General features: G+C 39.2%; 1 protein-coding gene across 4 annotated transcripts in view; it reads right to left on the reverse strand.

Annotated features, from left to right (window-relative positions):
• Window positions 1-246: 246 nt before the first annotated feature.
• LOC124614566 (probable aminoacyl tRNA synthase complex-interacting multifunctional protein 2) overlaps window positions 247-14749 on the reverse strand; it is a 33848-nt gene continuing 19345 nt past the window's right edge. For all 4 annotated transcript variants that reach the window (XM_047142957.1, XM_047142956.1, XM_047142955.1 and 1 more), the window contains exons 4-5: window positions 2158-2547; window positions 247-382 (exon numbers count right to left, since the gene is read on the reverse strand). In XM_047142957.1, coding sequence (XP_046998913.1) covers window positions 375-382; window positions 2158-2547 — 398 coding nt within the window. In that variant the 3' untranslated portion in view covers window positions 247-374. The remainder of the gene's footprint in view (window positions 383-2157; window positions 2548-14749) is intronic.

Below are 14749 nucleotides of genomic sequence, written 5' to 3' on the forward strand. Positions count from 1 at the left end.
CTGTCATCTTTCTACCGTTATATACACTGTCCAGTCACTAATGTTTTATAGATTAATATTAAGACTGCTTCTGTCCTGCAGTGTTTTACACTGTTTATTTTTTAAACCACTTACTTCTTGTGGCATAGTTTCAAGTAATTTCAAACTATATCTGTCACTCAGGGTAGTAACTTCGTCGAATACGGATGAAATTTAGCATCACATAATTACAATAAAAATTAGGCAAAAGCAATAAATAGGACTATGTAAAATTCAAAACTCATTTCTTTATTTTAACAGTCCATTTGAGACATCTTCAGATGATTCACTTGACAACTGGACAAAGAGCTGCATGCTTTCTATGATGTCTTCTGGAAAACAGATTCTTGTAGCATCTACTGACCTGCAAAAGAAGCAAATGAACAATTAATTCACTGGACCCTAAAGGAAGGCAACTGATTAACTTACTTTATGAGATGTCCAAATTTTTAATTAGTACTTATACTGTTATCACAATAACATACAAAACAACTTGGTTACTAATGGGACAGCGGACATACTTACAAATACGAGCTAACTAATTTTCAAGCCAGACTTGCCTCCACTGACATGCTAGCTTTTTTTTTTATTTTTATGTCATCCATATCTGACAACATCTGCATTTCAAATAGAGATGCTCCTCCCAATATAATTTATATCAAGTTGTAATACACATTAACCCCTTCTATCTGCTTGTTATATAGTGGGAGGAAATCTTTTACATGTTCTGAATTACATATGGTGTATCTTTGTGGAGTTTTAGAGACAAAGAAATGGCTGGGAAAAATTTATTAATGTTCATCAAAATTTCAGTAACCACTCTTCCTGAAACTATACTTGATTTCCTTTTTATTACAACGTTTATATTATCTGCAAATAGAATAAACATAGTATCTGCTAATGTTACTGATGGAAGGTCATTGATATACATAATAAGTAATAAAGGCCCCAAGACAGAACACTGCAATATCCCATGTGATTACTTCCCTGTGGGTTCACGACTGATAGTTTAACACAGGACTCATTCATACTGACACCTTGTATTTCCTGTCGGTGAAACAAAAAGTGAATCATTTTGCAGCATTTTGTTTTGTACAATAATATTCTAATTTACTTAAAAGGATATTGTTATTTACACAGTTAAATGCCATTGAGAGAACGAAAATCAGAGATCACAGAATATACAGTTAGACTTTAAATTAGTGTCTAATGAATTAAGAGATATTGTTGTCATATGTATAAATATCCTTCTCAATATCACAACTTTTTAGAAACCCAAATTGTGATTTGGACAGCATATCATTTGTTACGAGATGGTTAAGAAGCTGCTTGTACATCACCTTTCCTCAAGTTTTCAAAAATACTGGCAAAAATAAAAATGGATGGAACTTTGATTGTATTTCTACGGTATATTGATAAGTTTCACTTATGGACCATCTGACAGCAACTGAATAAAACACAATTTTAGTGCCATACGCGTTTCGCCATTATTTTCTGTAAGGCATCATCAGTGGCAGGTTGCGTAGACAGTTTCTTACATATTACGCTCCTGTTGCATTTTTGGTGTTGTTCTTCTTCCTATGAGCGCCAATTTGCTGTTTTTTCCACATTCCACAGCACTATGCGCTGAACGCTTGTTTTAATGCAATGCAATGTCTACGCAACCTGCCACTGATGATGCCTTGCAGAAAATAAAGGCGAAACGCGTATGGCACTACAATTGTGTTTTATTCAGTTGCTGTCAGACGGTCCATAAGTGAAACTTATCAATATACCGTAGTATTACGCGCGACTGAGGAGGACAGGACCACAAAAGTTGATTGTATTTCTTTATTTTTAATCTTCTACAGAGGCACTTTGTAGCTTGAACGTATAGCAATTATTTTAGCGATGCTAGATGACTGTTCTATGCTTCCCCAACTTCAGCTTTCACCAATTTGATAAAACATACTAATGACACACAAAAATATATATTTCATCCTCTGATTCATATTAGTCTTTTAGATGATAAAATGATAGTACTGATAGCAAAGAGATTTTTCATGCTAGGTGTCAACTAATCTTGAAGCACTGTTTCATATTCAGTGTATGTAATATATCGAGTTGTCGGCCCTAACAATTGTTGTAAGCTACACTTACCTGATGAAAATATTTCACTACAGCGTTGAAACCATGTAACAACATTACTTGCAAGATCTTTGCAGGTGGTTTGGTCAACCTGCTTCAGCACTGACCAGAAGGCAATGTCCGCCACTGAAGGGCTCGTTTTTCCAAGAAGATAATCAGACTTTCCTAGCTCAGAGGTGATTGTAAATATTCCTTGGAGTCTCTCTTTCTTTGTTCTACAACGAGCTATGTGGTAACATGAGTCCAGTATTTCATCAATCTTTGTTTGGTCAAAAAGATTCTCACTCTGTTCGTAATTGTATTCTACTGGTCCCACTCTGCACAAATACCTCAGGATGTTTGGTTCACCACGTACAGTTGACTGACTTATAGGAGAAATTACCATCTCCGTTTCAGCTCCAACTGAAAAAAGGGGAGAGACAGTGAGTGAGTGTCAGAACCAAAATGAAAAGTTGCATCTGCTAACTTATATTTGGCGCTACTGTTTTCCACCATCAACAATAATATTAAGTATTATTGACATAAAACTAACAGTGACACCCATAATTACAATACTCGAGCCAAAAGTGACTACCATAGGATACGGACTAACAAGAAAGCTACAGACCACAGTCCATATGTAACTGGGAGACAATTCTATAATAAGTTGCCAAAAAATATAAATCAGCTCCCAAGGCAATCTTTTCAAGGGCAAGTTGAAAAATTTGTTAATACAAAGATGTTTATACTCATTAAAAGAATTCTGAGCTGCAGTACTGTTGGTTTATTCTTTTACATACAGCAGTACATTAGTGGTGGTATTGTTATAATTGGCTAATTGATGTATGTAATCATTATATGTATGGAGTGATATATCATGTGCTATGTGCTTATAACATTATTGCATGGAATGATATACAATGTGCTACTTGATGTATATATTCATTCTTGGAATGACATGATATTGATATAATTGTACAAAAAATGATGATATCCAAGACTAAAGTTAACATGGACAAATAAACATTATTATTATTACTACTACTACTACTACTACTACTAAGTAAAGGAGTTTTGCTATTTGGGGAGCAAAATAACTGATGATGGTCGAAGTAGAGAGGATATAAAAAGTAGACTGGCAATGGCAAGGAAAGCGTTTCTGAAGAAGAGAAATTTGTTAACATCGAGTATAGATTTAAGTGTCAGGAAGTCGTTTCTGAAAGTATATGTATGGAGTGTAGCCATGTATGGAAGTGAAACATGGACAATAACTAGTTTGGACAAGAAGAGAATAGAAGGTTTCGAAATGTGGTGCTACAGAAGAATGCTAAAGATTAGATGGGTAGATCACATAACTAATGAGGAGGTACTGAATAGGATTGGGGAGAAGAGGAGTTTGGGGCACAACTTGACTAGAAGAAGGGATCGGTTGGTAGGACATGTTCTGAGGCATCAAGGGATCACCAATTTAGTATTGGAGGGCAGCGAGGAGGGTAAAAATCGCAGAGGGAGACCAAGAGATGAATACACTAAGCAGATTCAGAGGGATGTAGGCTGCAGTACGTACTGGGAGATGAAGAAGCTTGCACAGGATAGAGTAGCGTGGAGAGCTGCATCAAACCAGTCTCAGGACTGAAGACCACAACAACAACAACTACTACTACTACCGTATAACACACTACTACTTTTACGAAACTTCCTAACAGTTACAGCAACATGTTTGCAAGCTCTAATTCCAGCAATCAATTTGTCAGTATTTCTCTCTTTGTCATTTTTTAGCTGGATCATGAGTTGTGTCTAGACAGCCCATTCAGTAAACCATAAAATGCAAAAGACAAGAGTTTGACTTCGAATCTGGACTATATACACAGATTTGATCCCAATTCAGTAAAACATTTAATGCAAAAGACAAGAGTTTCACTTTGAACCTGGACTAAATACACAGATTTGATCCGTCTAGAAGTACATAACATCACACATTCCACTGGAGAATGAAAGTTCATTCTGGAATTATGGCCTGCAGGTTGCAGTTTGAATGTAATAACATGGGGCAACTGATGCTTATTGTAAGGCTACAGTGACTGTTATTAGGACTGCTAACTAAAAGAATATCTGGATCAGAGCAGGACACAGTTTATGCATAATAAACTGAGGAAAAGCAAACCTGCAGTTCACTGCAACCAATCTGTCTCTAAAATCTTCTTGCTAGCAATCTTTTTGCCAACCAGTCAGATGTGATATTCTTATAATCTTCAGCAGAGTATATACTGCAATACAAATCTGCGACAAGTTAAAGTTGTGTGCTAGACCAGTACTCGAATTTTGATACCTGCCTGTTGTGAGCAGAGCAGTACCATCTGTGCTACCATGCACACCTCACCACATAGAACAATCCAGTTTCAACAGTCTCAACTTGTCACTTGTTCTCTTCATAGCTACAATTCTTCACTGAGGTGCTCCTGTTAGACACCATTTTTAAAAAAATCTGTTTGAAATCACAGTGACTCGGTTTGTGGTAGTAATGAACTATTTTTCATAACTGACCATAAATACACATGTTTGCACTTGCATTGACCAATATGTAATTTTATATTTCACACAGCAAAAAGCTGATTTCCAATACCATGCTGACCAATCTGTACTAGACACTTTGATCAATTAATTATGCTAAAAAAGAAACATCTAAATTGCTAGCTAAAAGCTGTGCTGATATAGACTAAAAAATGTTATATATGAGGTGTGATCAGACTAAAAAACGCCATATATGAGGTGTGATCACAAAGTAACAGGAGTTTTTGTTTTTCTTAAAGAATCTTTATTTATTCGGCAACTTCAAGTTTGAAACTTCCTGACAGATTAAAACTGTGTGCTGGACCAAGACTCGAATTCAGGACTGTTGCCTTTTGCGGGCAAGTGCTCTACCAACTGAGCTACCCAATAGAGCAGGACCTTTGCCTTTTGCGGGCAAGTGCTCTACCAACTGAGCTACCCAATAGAGCACTTGCCCGCGAAAGGCAAAGGTCCCGAATTAGAGTCTCAGTCCGGCACACAGTTTTAATCTGCCAGGAAGTTTCGTATCAGCGCACACTCCACTGCAGAGTGAAAGTCTCATTCTGGAAACTTCAAGTTTGCCCCCTTCAAAGTAATCCGCCTCAATATACCACACTTGTACCAGTGCTTTTTCCAATCCTGGAAGTACTTCCGGAACTCGCTTTTTGTTATAGTGTTCAGCTTCTTCAGCGATTCTGTTTTTATTTCATCAATGGTGGCAACATGACGTACTTTCATGATAACCTTCAACCTCCGGAATTAAAAGAAGTCACAGGGAACAGTGTGCAGTGAATACTGTGACTGAAGCAACAATTTTTTTTTCCCTCCAAAAATCATGAACAAACAATGAGGTGTGAGCTTGAGCATTATTGTGATGCAATTTCCATTAGTGTCTTTGGATTGCTTCACACAAAAGGCACATAGCTTCCAAGTATTATCTCTTATCGACCTTACGACCATAAGGCACCACCAAGGATGCACTATCCCATTACAATCAAAGAAAACAGTGAGAAGAACCTTCACATGTAATCGAACTTGTAAATTTTTTTCCGGTCTTAGCTCTTCAGGCAGATCCCAATGGGATGAATGGGACTTGGTTTTGACATTACAGCCACACTGTCACCTGTTATAACATTCTTTCAAAGTTCTGGATCGTTGTCGATTTCATTCAGCAATTCCTGCACGATGTCTTTGTGACTTCGTTTTTGAATGAAAGTCACAATTTTCGAACAAACTTTGTTGTTACATGTTTCACGCCCAAAACATCTGAAAAAATTGTGTGGCATAAGCCAAAGAATATGCCACCACCATAAGCAACCTCTCTGATGGTGATTCGGTGATTTTCCAGAACCATTTTCTTTACTTCTTCCACAATGTGGTCAGTAATTGATATGCTAGAGCATCCAGCATTGTCATCCTCTTCAACATCTTGTCAACTCTCTTTGAAATATTTGTACCACTCGTCAACTATTGTCTTATAGTAGATTCGCCAAAAGCCACGGTCATTATTTTGAATGCGGTGCTGCTCTTCATTCCATTTTTCAAGCAGATAATGTAAAATATAAAGCTGATGGATCAAGTGACGATACCATGCTCGCTTGGTTGTTTGCGGTATGTTTCAAAGTAAAGTACTTTTAGTCCAGCAGCTCATTATGACGTGATCTGTACCTTAATAGCGATTGCATCTGAAGAAAACCTGAAGGTTGGTCTATTCAACATCAGAACTGCATGTTGTCCGACTCAACCAGTAGGTTTCAATGACAGATCAGGTCATGTTTGTTGCTTCAAGAAATCATTATATGGACTTAAGCAATCACCTCATTGCTCGAATAATAAATTAAACTCATTCATGAAGAAAAATGGATTTATTGATTTGACAGCAGATCCTTGCATTCACGTTCAACAGAGCAAAACAGAAAAAATGCTGGCTGCTGCTTATGTTGACGATGGTCTCATCACACGATCAACTGAAAGTGCACTGAATTCATTTTTAGACCTGTTAAAAAACGAGAATTCAAAAGAACAGTACGCTCTTCAGTCTCATGTTTAGGCATGTAAATGCAACAACGAACAGTACTGTTCCTTATCGTTAAGCTCTCATATCATTAATGTATCTAACATTTTACATACATAGAACTTGCTTATGACATTTCAAAAGTTGCTCTACAGATGCTAAACCCACTTCTTCTGACTGGATCATCATAAAATGCGTTTTAGGACATCTTCGTGGTACCTCAGACTTGGGTCTCTTCTACATTCCATATGGTGGTAAATTTTGTGCCCATGCTGTGTCGATTTTTCGGGCAACAGTAAAAGGCGACAATCAACTTACGGTTTTGTCCCAATGAGCAGAGAGACAGCTCTGTTGTGGATATCTCAGGTGCAGAAGTCAGTTGCACAATCCATTACTGATGTGGAATTCATTGCTGCCAATGAAGGAGCCAAGGAAATAGTATAACTTAATTGACTGTTATGTGAGATTAGTGGAAAAAGGGACACAACTGTATTATTTAATATAATGATGGTGCCATTAAATTAATGAAAAATCCAGTGTGCCACAAATGTTTTAAGCACTTTATTATATTGTTCTTGAACACTATCAAATGGGAACATCAATGAGGAATGTGTGTGTTCTGAAAATCAAGTTGGAGACATGTTTAAAAAGCCTTTAAACTCAAATTTAGTGCATTGTGTATTTAGTATCCCCACCACTGGATATAGGGACACACATGAGATGTCATAGGTCTCTCAGCAAAGTCGTGCGGAAAGCTAACACAGATGGTGCCTGCAGAGCATAGAGAGCAGACCTGCTGATCCAGGTGTTTACTTGCCAGGCAAGTCAGTTCTTATGCCAAGATTGATTAACACAGACCCGGCTTCCACATCACAGCGTGCTCTTGGTTTTGCCTACTAGCTGTTTCGGTCATCCGGAGTAGTTGCATGTGTGCTTTCTGCGTACCAGTCTCTAGGTTGTCTTCAAACTTGCTGCTCTCCATAGATTGACCCTGATATCGAGTTTTCCCTGTTCTGGGGTTCAGCTCCCTAGCTTCCTAGTAGAGCATCCACCATCGACTAGAACAGGCCGGTTTAGTGGTGCTGTCACACCTGAGCAGATACGCATGTGACGTTTTGATTTTTTCTAGTAGCATTAATTTGTGGTCACCATAGACCCAACATTTATGCAATACTGGCAGGAAAAACAGCTCAGCAGCAGCAGATGCAGGATCTGCTCAAACACAATATGGAATTGATCCATCCTCATGCAGCACTAGTGGCAGGGCAGGCACCTTCAGAATAGCCTTTTTTCAGAGCAGCCTTCTCCCCCACCACCCCTGATGCCATTCACCAGTTTTGAAGTGTTGAAAGAGAGATTACTTGGACTGGTTCTTGATGCATTGCTAGGTGAGGTGCATGCTGGTTCAGCTCATAAGACCACCTTGTTATTGTCCAGTAGTGCTGGTTGTACGAAATCATGCATAATTTGAAGCCCTCTACTAAGCCTGACAAAACTTAACTTGAGGATGTTGAATAGACCAACCTTCAGGTTTTCTTCAGCTGCAGTCGCTATTAAGGTACAAATCACATCATAATGAGCAGCTGGACTAAAAGTACTTTACTTTGAAACATACCGCAAACAACCAAGTGAGCATGGTATCAGCACTCGATCCATCAGCTTTATATTTTACATGAAGTACCTGTTGATTATGTACAACATGTTCATCTTTGCTTATTCAGTATTCTGGACATCAATTCTATGTGGAGGCACTACAGTTGTAGTCTACCCATCGCCACAAGCACTCCAGACAGTCAAGTGCGGCCTGGATCATTGACCTGTGAGTGCTGTCACGCAAGCATCGGTTCGAGTCTCCATTCTGCTTCCTCATATGTAGACTCATTAATCAGGGATGTGATTGTCAAGTTAGCACCACGAGGTCCAAACTTTCGGGACATTATCTCAGCAGTCGAGATGTAATGAACGAGCGCGCTCGATTGGGAACGATTTCAGTACGGCATACATTTTTCCTACTGAAAGATCAACTCTTTATTCCAGTGGGTCCTCTTGCTTGCTGCAGAGGGGTACAGCTGTCAAGTAATTGTCCTTCCGGTGTCTTGTCTGAGTAGTTGTCCTTCCTGTGTTGTGTCCTCACATACCCTAACTATGAAATGCATCCCACTGGGGTATGTCCCTTATGAAGGCTATGGCATGGCACCACAAATATTGAATGGTGATCGATCTTGACACTGAACATCACGTGTGGGCTTCTCTTGCCTGTGCACAGAACCAGTCTGCAATGACATGTCAGTTTTCCCCTTGGCCAGTTGCAGAGCACCCTTGGGACTGGGTGCACGTTGACAGGCCATTTTTTGGGAAAAACGTGGTGATAGTGGATGTGTTGTCCAATATCATGTATGTAGTAAACTACCTCTTACGGTGACAACAGCAACTATTCATACATTGTCAGTTATTTTCGTTATCGAGGACTTCCCTGGATCCTCATTTCTGATAAAGGTTGGCACTTTGTGTTCAGAGAATTTGCAGATTTTTGCATTTGCAATGGTATCCAGCATCTGACTACCACTCTGCTCCACCTAGCTTCTAAGTCAGAGGTTCAGTGATTCGTGCAAACTTTTAAAGATGAGGTCTGTATCTGTCTTGTTCCGTGACAATGTGCTGTCTAGCTTTCTGGCCAGTACTGGGTGACACAGGTTAAGTGTGCAATATGGCGGAATGCTTGCATGGACACCAACTGTGGAGCCTCTTGGATTTGTTACACACCAATTACACACCGAGTCACATGCCCCTGAATATCGCAGTCCACCACCTTTCCCTTTTGGAGCTGCCATTTGGGCATAGTCTTCTGGCTGGGAGTGGGTGTGGCTGCCAGGTGTGGTGGTGGGCCACAAAGGTCGGCATTTGTTCATGATGGATGTTGGTCACGGGCATCTGGCTTGTCATTCAAAACAATTGTGTATGCAACCTGTTGGAACTGCAGTGCTGCCATCTCCATGTCATCCAAACAACAGAGTCATCCACGACGTTCTTCCAGAAGGAAACTCCCAACTGTGACAGCTTGTGCACCTGCTGCAGTCCCCATTGCTTGTGCCATCATCCTATTTTCATCCATGGAATAGTTGCGATCGCAACTACTGGTGCTGAGTTCATAGACTTGGAATCTGTGGTCTCCTTTCCCCATTTTCCTGTGGGTGAGTCCTTGCCCTCACTGATGCAGGTGGACCACATGTTCCACCAGCAATTTGGCTTGCATCAGCTGGGTTATCGTTGCCTACTTCGGTGGTAGACCCACTGCCAGGGCATCTCTCACACTCTCAAGTTTTGTGACAAGATGTCGTGGTAGCAACTAGCCCATTTTCAATCCTAGATGTCCTTTTCATGGGGGAGGGATTTAGTGTCTTGACCAACGGACATACATATGAGTGCAGATGAGTTGGCATGGGTCCCATGGCAGAGAACGACATGTGCAGAGTGTAGTAAGGCAGACTTGCTTACCCAGGTGTTTATTTGCCAGCGGCGATACAGTGAACCAATTAGTGCTTAGGCTGAGATCAAATAACATGGACCCTGCTTTCACTTAAGCTATTGGTTCAGTGTGTTAGTTGTTCTGATCATTCAGACTGGCTGCTTCCTCTGGGGCAGTCTCTATGCAGTGTTTGGACACTCTGCTCTTCGTAGTTAGACCTGGTGGTTCAGTTTTCCCTCTACTGGGGTTCAGCTCTCTGGTTACCAGGTCGAGCACCCATAGTTGGTAGAATAGTGATGTTTGCGGTGACAGGACAGTTTATCGCCTATGTCACCCCTACGCTGATACAAAAGTGTACCGAGACAGAACTTTGTAATTGATGTATTTTATTCCATTATTATTTTGTTTTTCTTATTGAAAAGCAGTTTGTGCACCACAGTTTGATTTTGGAAGAAGTACTGAAGTAAATAAATCAAACTTTGATGTGTTTTCTACTTCCTCCTACTGTGGTAACTAGTTTTGAGTTCTCTGTAAACTCTGCTCTAAGAGTGTGTATTTTATTCCTTTTGTTTATACTTTGTCTCCGTGTGTATTGTTTATGTATAACCATGTTACTGTATATAAAGTACACTATTCTTAAAGGTGTTGTGTTCTATTCTTACAACAACAGAATAGATTCACGTTTGACTTTAAACACACTAAATGGCTACATCATACCAGTGAGTTGGTGGAAGTAGGTATAAATTACAATATTGTCAACAAGGAAAGTGGATTCCACCTAAGCTATGTGTAGGATGTTGCGCTACCATAAATTCATCTAAAATGCTTCTAGCTAACATGACGCCTGATGTCTTAGAAGCACTTGACGAAGGTGAACATGTAACAGGCATATTACTTGACCTTAGCAAAGCATTTGACACGGTAGACCACAAAATACTACTAAACAAAATGGAGGCACTAGGAATAAGGGGAACAGTAAATAATTGGTTTCAATCGTACTTGGAAAATAGGGTACAGTGTGTAGAGATCTCACAAACGAAGTTCAGCAGATTGACAAAACACATTTCCAAACCAGAACATATTAACATAGGAGTCCCTCAGGGAAGTGTGTTAGGGCCAATACTTTTCCTAATATATATCAATGATTTTCCCCAGAGTGTCAAATACGGGGAAGCAATACTATTTGCAGATGATAGCAGCATCCTTATCAGTGACGAGTCACCAGACAAATTGAGAGACAAAGCTGAAGAAACTCTCGATCATGTATGCAAGTGGGTAGTAAGCAACAAATTAACTCTCAATATTAAAAAAACAAACAGTATTAATTTCCACATAAATAAAAAACATAATAACATAGGCCTAAGAGTTAAAGATGAACTTATAGATTGTGTCACAAACACAAAATTCCTAGGAATGCATGTTGACTCACAGCGTAACTGGACTGACCATATTGCAGCACTAGAAAAGAAAATTGCTACTGCTTGCTATGCACTCCGGATAATTATGTCAGTATGTAATAGTTCATGTGCTAAGACGACATACTTTGCATATGTGCATTCAATAATTAGTTATGGCATAACCTTCTGGGGTACAAATGTGCAGAACATACAAGCGATTTTCAAGCTCCAAAAGAGGGCAGTACGAATAATAACAAAAAGCAGCAAGAGAGCTCACTGTACTGATTTATTCAAAACCATGGGAATCTTGACAGTACCATGTGAATACATCTTTCAGACTGTGATATATATAAAGAAACACATTGACCAGTACACTCAAAACAGATCTATACACCAACACTGGACTAGATCCTGCCACCATTTGCATCTCATACGAAAAAACAAAACAAAAACCCAAAATAGTTTATTATTTAATGGATTAAAAATGTATAATAGACTTCCAGAGGAGATCAAAGCTGAAACTGGAATACATGCCTTTAGGAAAGCTGCAAAAAATTATTTAGCAGATAAATGTTACTATACTGTCAAAGAATACTGTAAATGACATGTGTTCACCTCAATTCATGCAAGAGTACCTTTGTAAATTTATATTTATCTTTAATTAAGATTGGTATGTATTTGTTTTGTGTAATCCATGCAAGAATACATTTGTAAATTTATATTTATTTGTAACTAAGATTGGTCTGTATTTGTTTTGTGTACAAACGATTAAGTTGCACCATAGAAATATGTGCTACCAGAAGTACTATTATGTATATACTCATTCCATGTATGCAGTTGACGACATCCATACAACACAAGTTGTCTACGGATGAATAAACAAATAAATAAATAAATAAATAAAACAATTGGGAAATTTATGAAACCAAAATTTCAAGACAGCCTCTCTGAAGATTACTATTGAAGATTTCATTGGTTACTATGACAGCTACAGAGAGATAATATTACAAGTTTAAAAGTTCACAATGAGCAAATATTTACATTATTATTATTATTATTATTATTAATAGTAATAATAGCTACAAGACAGCGCACGATTCTGTTGACTGTCAATCCTTATTCAACATCTTACAAGAAAAGTAGCTTGACGCAAAAACACTATGACTAATCAGACAGACATTGGCTGGCACAACACGTTAAATTCATGGGTGAAATCTATTATGACACCTTCATGAGCAAAACTGGATTATGTGAAGGTGACAGATTATCCCCACTATTGTTCAACATAGTTCTGGACAAAGTAATATGTGAATGGGAAAAAGAACTGAAAATCCATGCACACTAGAAATCAACACGACTAGGGTGATTCCAAGACAAGACAGAAATCTCAAACCTAGCTTTTGCAGACGACCTGGCCACACTCTCGGTTAATGAAGTAATGCCAACAAAACAAATAGAAATACTAAAAGAATGTGCAAAAGAAGTTGGCCTGCAAATCTCTTTCCAATTCTTCTGCTCAAAATTAAACATACAAAATATGACAAGATAAACAGAGTAACACATTTCAAATATGTAGGTGAAATCCTCTAACCTAATGGAGGAGAAAAGATCTCACAGAAGACTTGACTACAAAAAATGAAGAGAACTTACAACAGAGCACAAAACACACAAAATAAAAAATGCATGTCCATTCAAACAAAGATCAGACATTACAACACAGTAATCAAGCCTGAAATACTGTATGCAAGTGAGACACTAACAATCTGAATGAAGAACGCAAAATCATGAAAAAATTCTCTGGCCAAAGCTGACAGAAGAGGAATACAGATTACACTCTGGGAATATACAGAATAGATATCAAACCCAGCAGCATATGTCAGAAAAAGAAGGTTAAAGTTCTATGGGCACATCAAAAAGACTCAACAACAGTATTCTGACATCCATACGAGGCGTCATGTCAACAATTCCATGGATCACACAAGTCAAATTTGATCTAAAAAAAAAAAAGTACAGATCAATCCAATAGAAGTTCAAGACAGAAACCTATACAGAGACAAGATATGCAAATGGTATGTTAGGTCTGAGACAGAAGCCCTCAGAAACCAGGGGCAATGTAGACAGGGCAGAAAGTGACTCGATGGAGAAAAAAATGAGAGAATCATGGAACATCTCAGAAGGAATTCGCAAATGTGGCAGAATGTTTCGCATGATCCTACTGTGTCTCAATGCAAATAATAATAATAATAATAATAATAATAACAACTAGAGTGAGCTGTACACAATTATAAAACTCAACGTTGAACACAAAGTTGAAAAGAAACAGGTTGGGAGCAACTGTGCCAACAAGAATAACAACAACTCTAATAAGTTACTATCACACAATAGAAACTCCAGGTTGCAATATTAACATTACAAGGAAAAGGACAAATTGCTACTCACCATAAAGATGACATGTCGAGTTTCAGAAAGGCACAGGAGAAAGATTATTACCCATTTACCTCTGGTCTAAAGGCTTTTTCAGAAAAGGGGACAGACATGCATTCATTCCTACAACACGCACACCTCATGCACACACGACTGCCATCTCTGGCAGCTTGGACCAGAAGGCAACTGTCATGTAGTATGAAAGCTGAAATCTGGAAGGGGGCAGGAATGGGATAGCAGGGTATAGTTGGGGGGGGGGGGGGGGGGGAGTGCTGTCTGGCAGAGTGTGTAGGGACTAGATGAAGGTACGAAAAGACTGCTACCAGACGGAGTGTTGGGAGGCCGTGGGGCAGGGAGATGAGGAGCAGGGTAGAGAAATGAGGAGTGGAAATTGAGAGGATTGGGAAAGGGGAAAGACGGGAGGATGCATTGGCAGAGGGTGGCACACAATGACTGTGAGGTTTGTGAAAAGGGAATATGTGATGAGATGGAGAGGGTGGAAACCGTTGGGTGGAGAGTGTGGGGAAAGTAGCATACCGCAGGTTGAGGCCGGAATAATTTCAGGAGCAGAGAATGTGTTGTAAGGCTAACTCCCATCAGTGCTGTTCAGAAAAGCTGATTGTAGAGAGAAGAACAAGCTGGCTCGCTTTTCGAAACAGCCATTGAAATCAAGGATGTGCTGTTCAGCTGCATGTTGTGCCACAGGGTGGTCTACTTCGCTCTTCACCACAGTTGGGCGGTGGCCATTCATCTTGGTGTAAAGCTGGTTGGTAG

Source organism: Schistocerca americana, chromosome 1 (genome assembly GCF_021461395.2).
Source record: "Schistocerca americana isolate TAMUIC-IGC-003095 chromosome 1, iqSchAmer2.1, whole genome shotgun sequence".
NCBI classification, from domain to species: domain Eukaryota; kingdom Metazoa; phylum Arthropoda; class Insecta; order Orthoptera; family Acrididae; genus Schistocerca; species Schistocerca americana.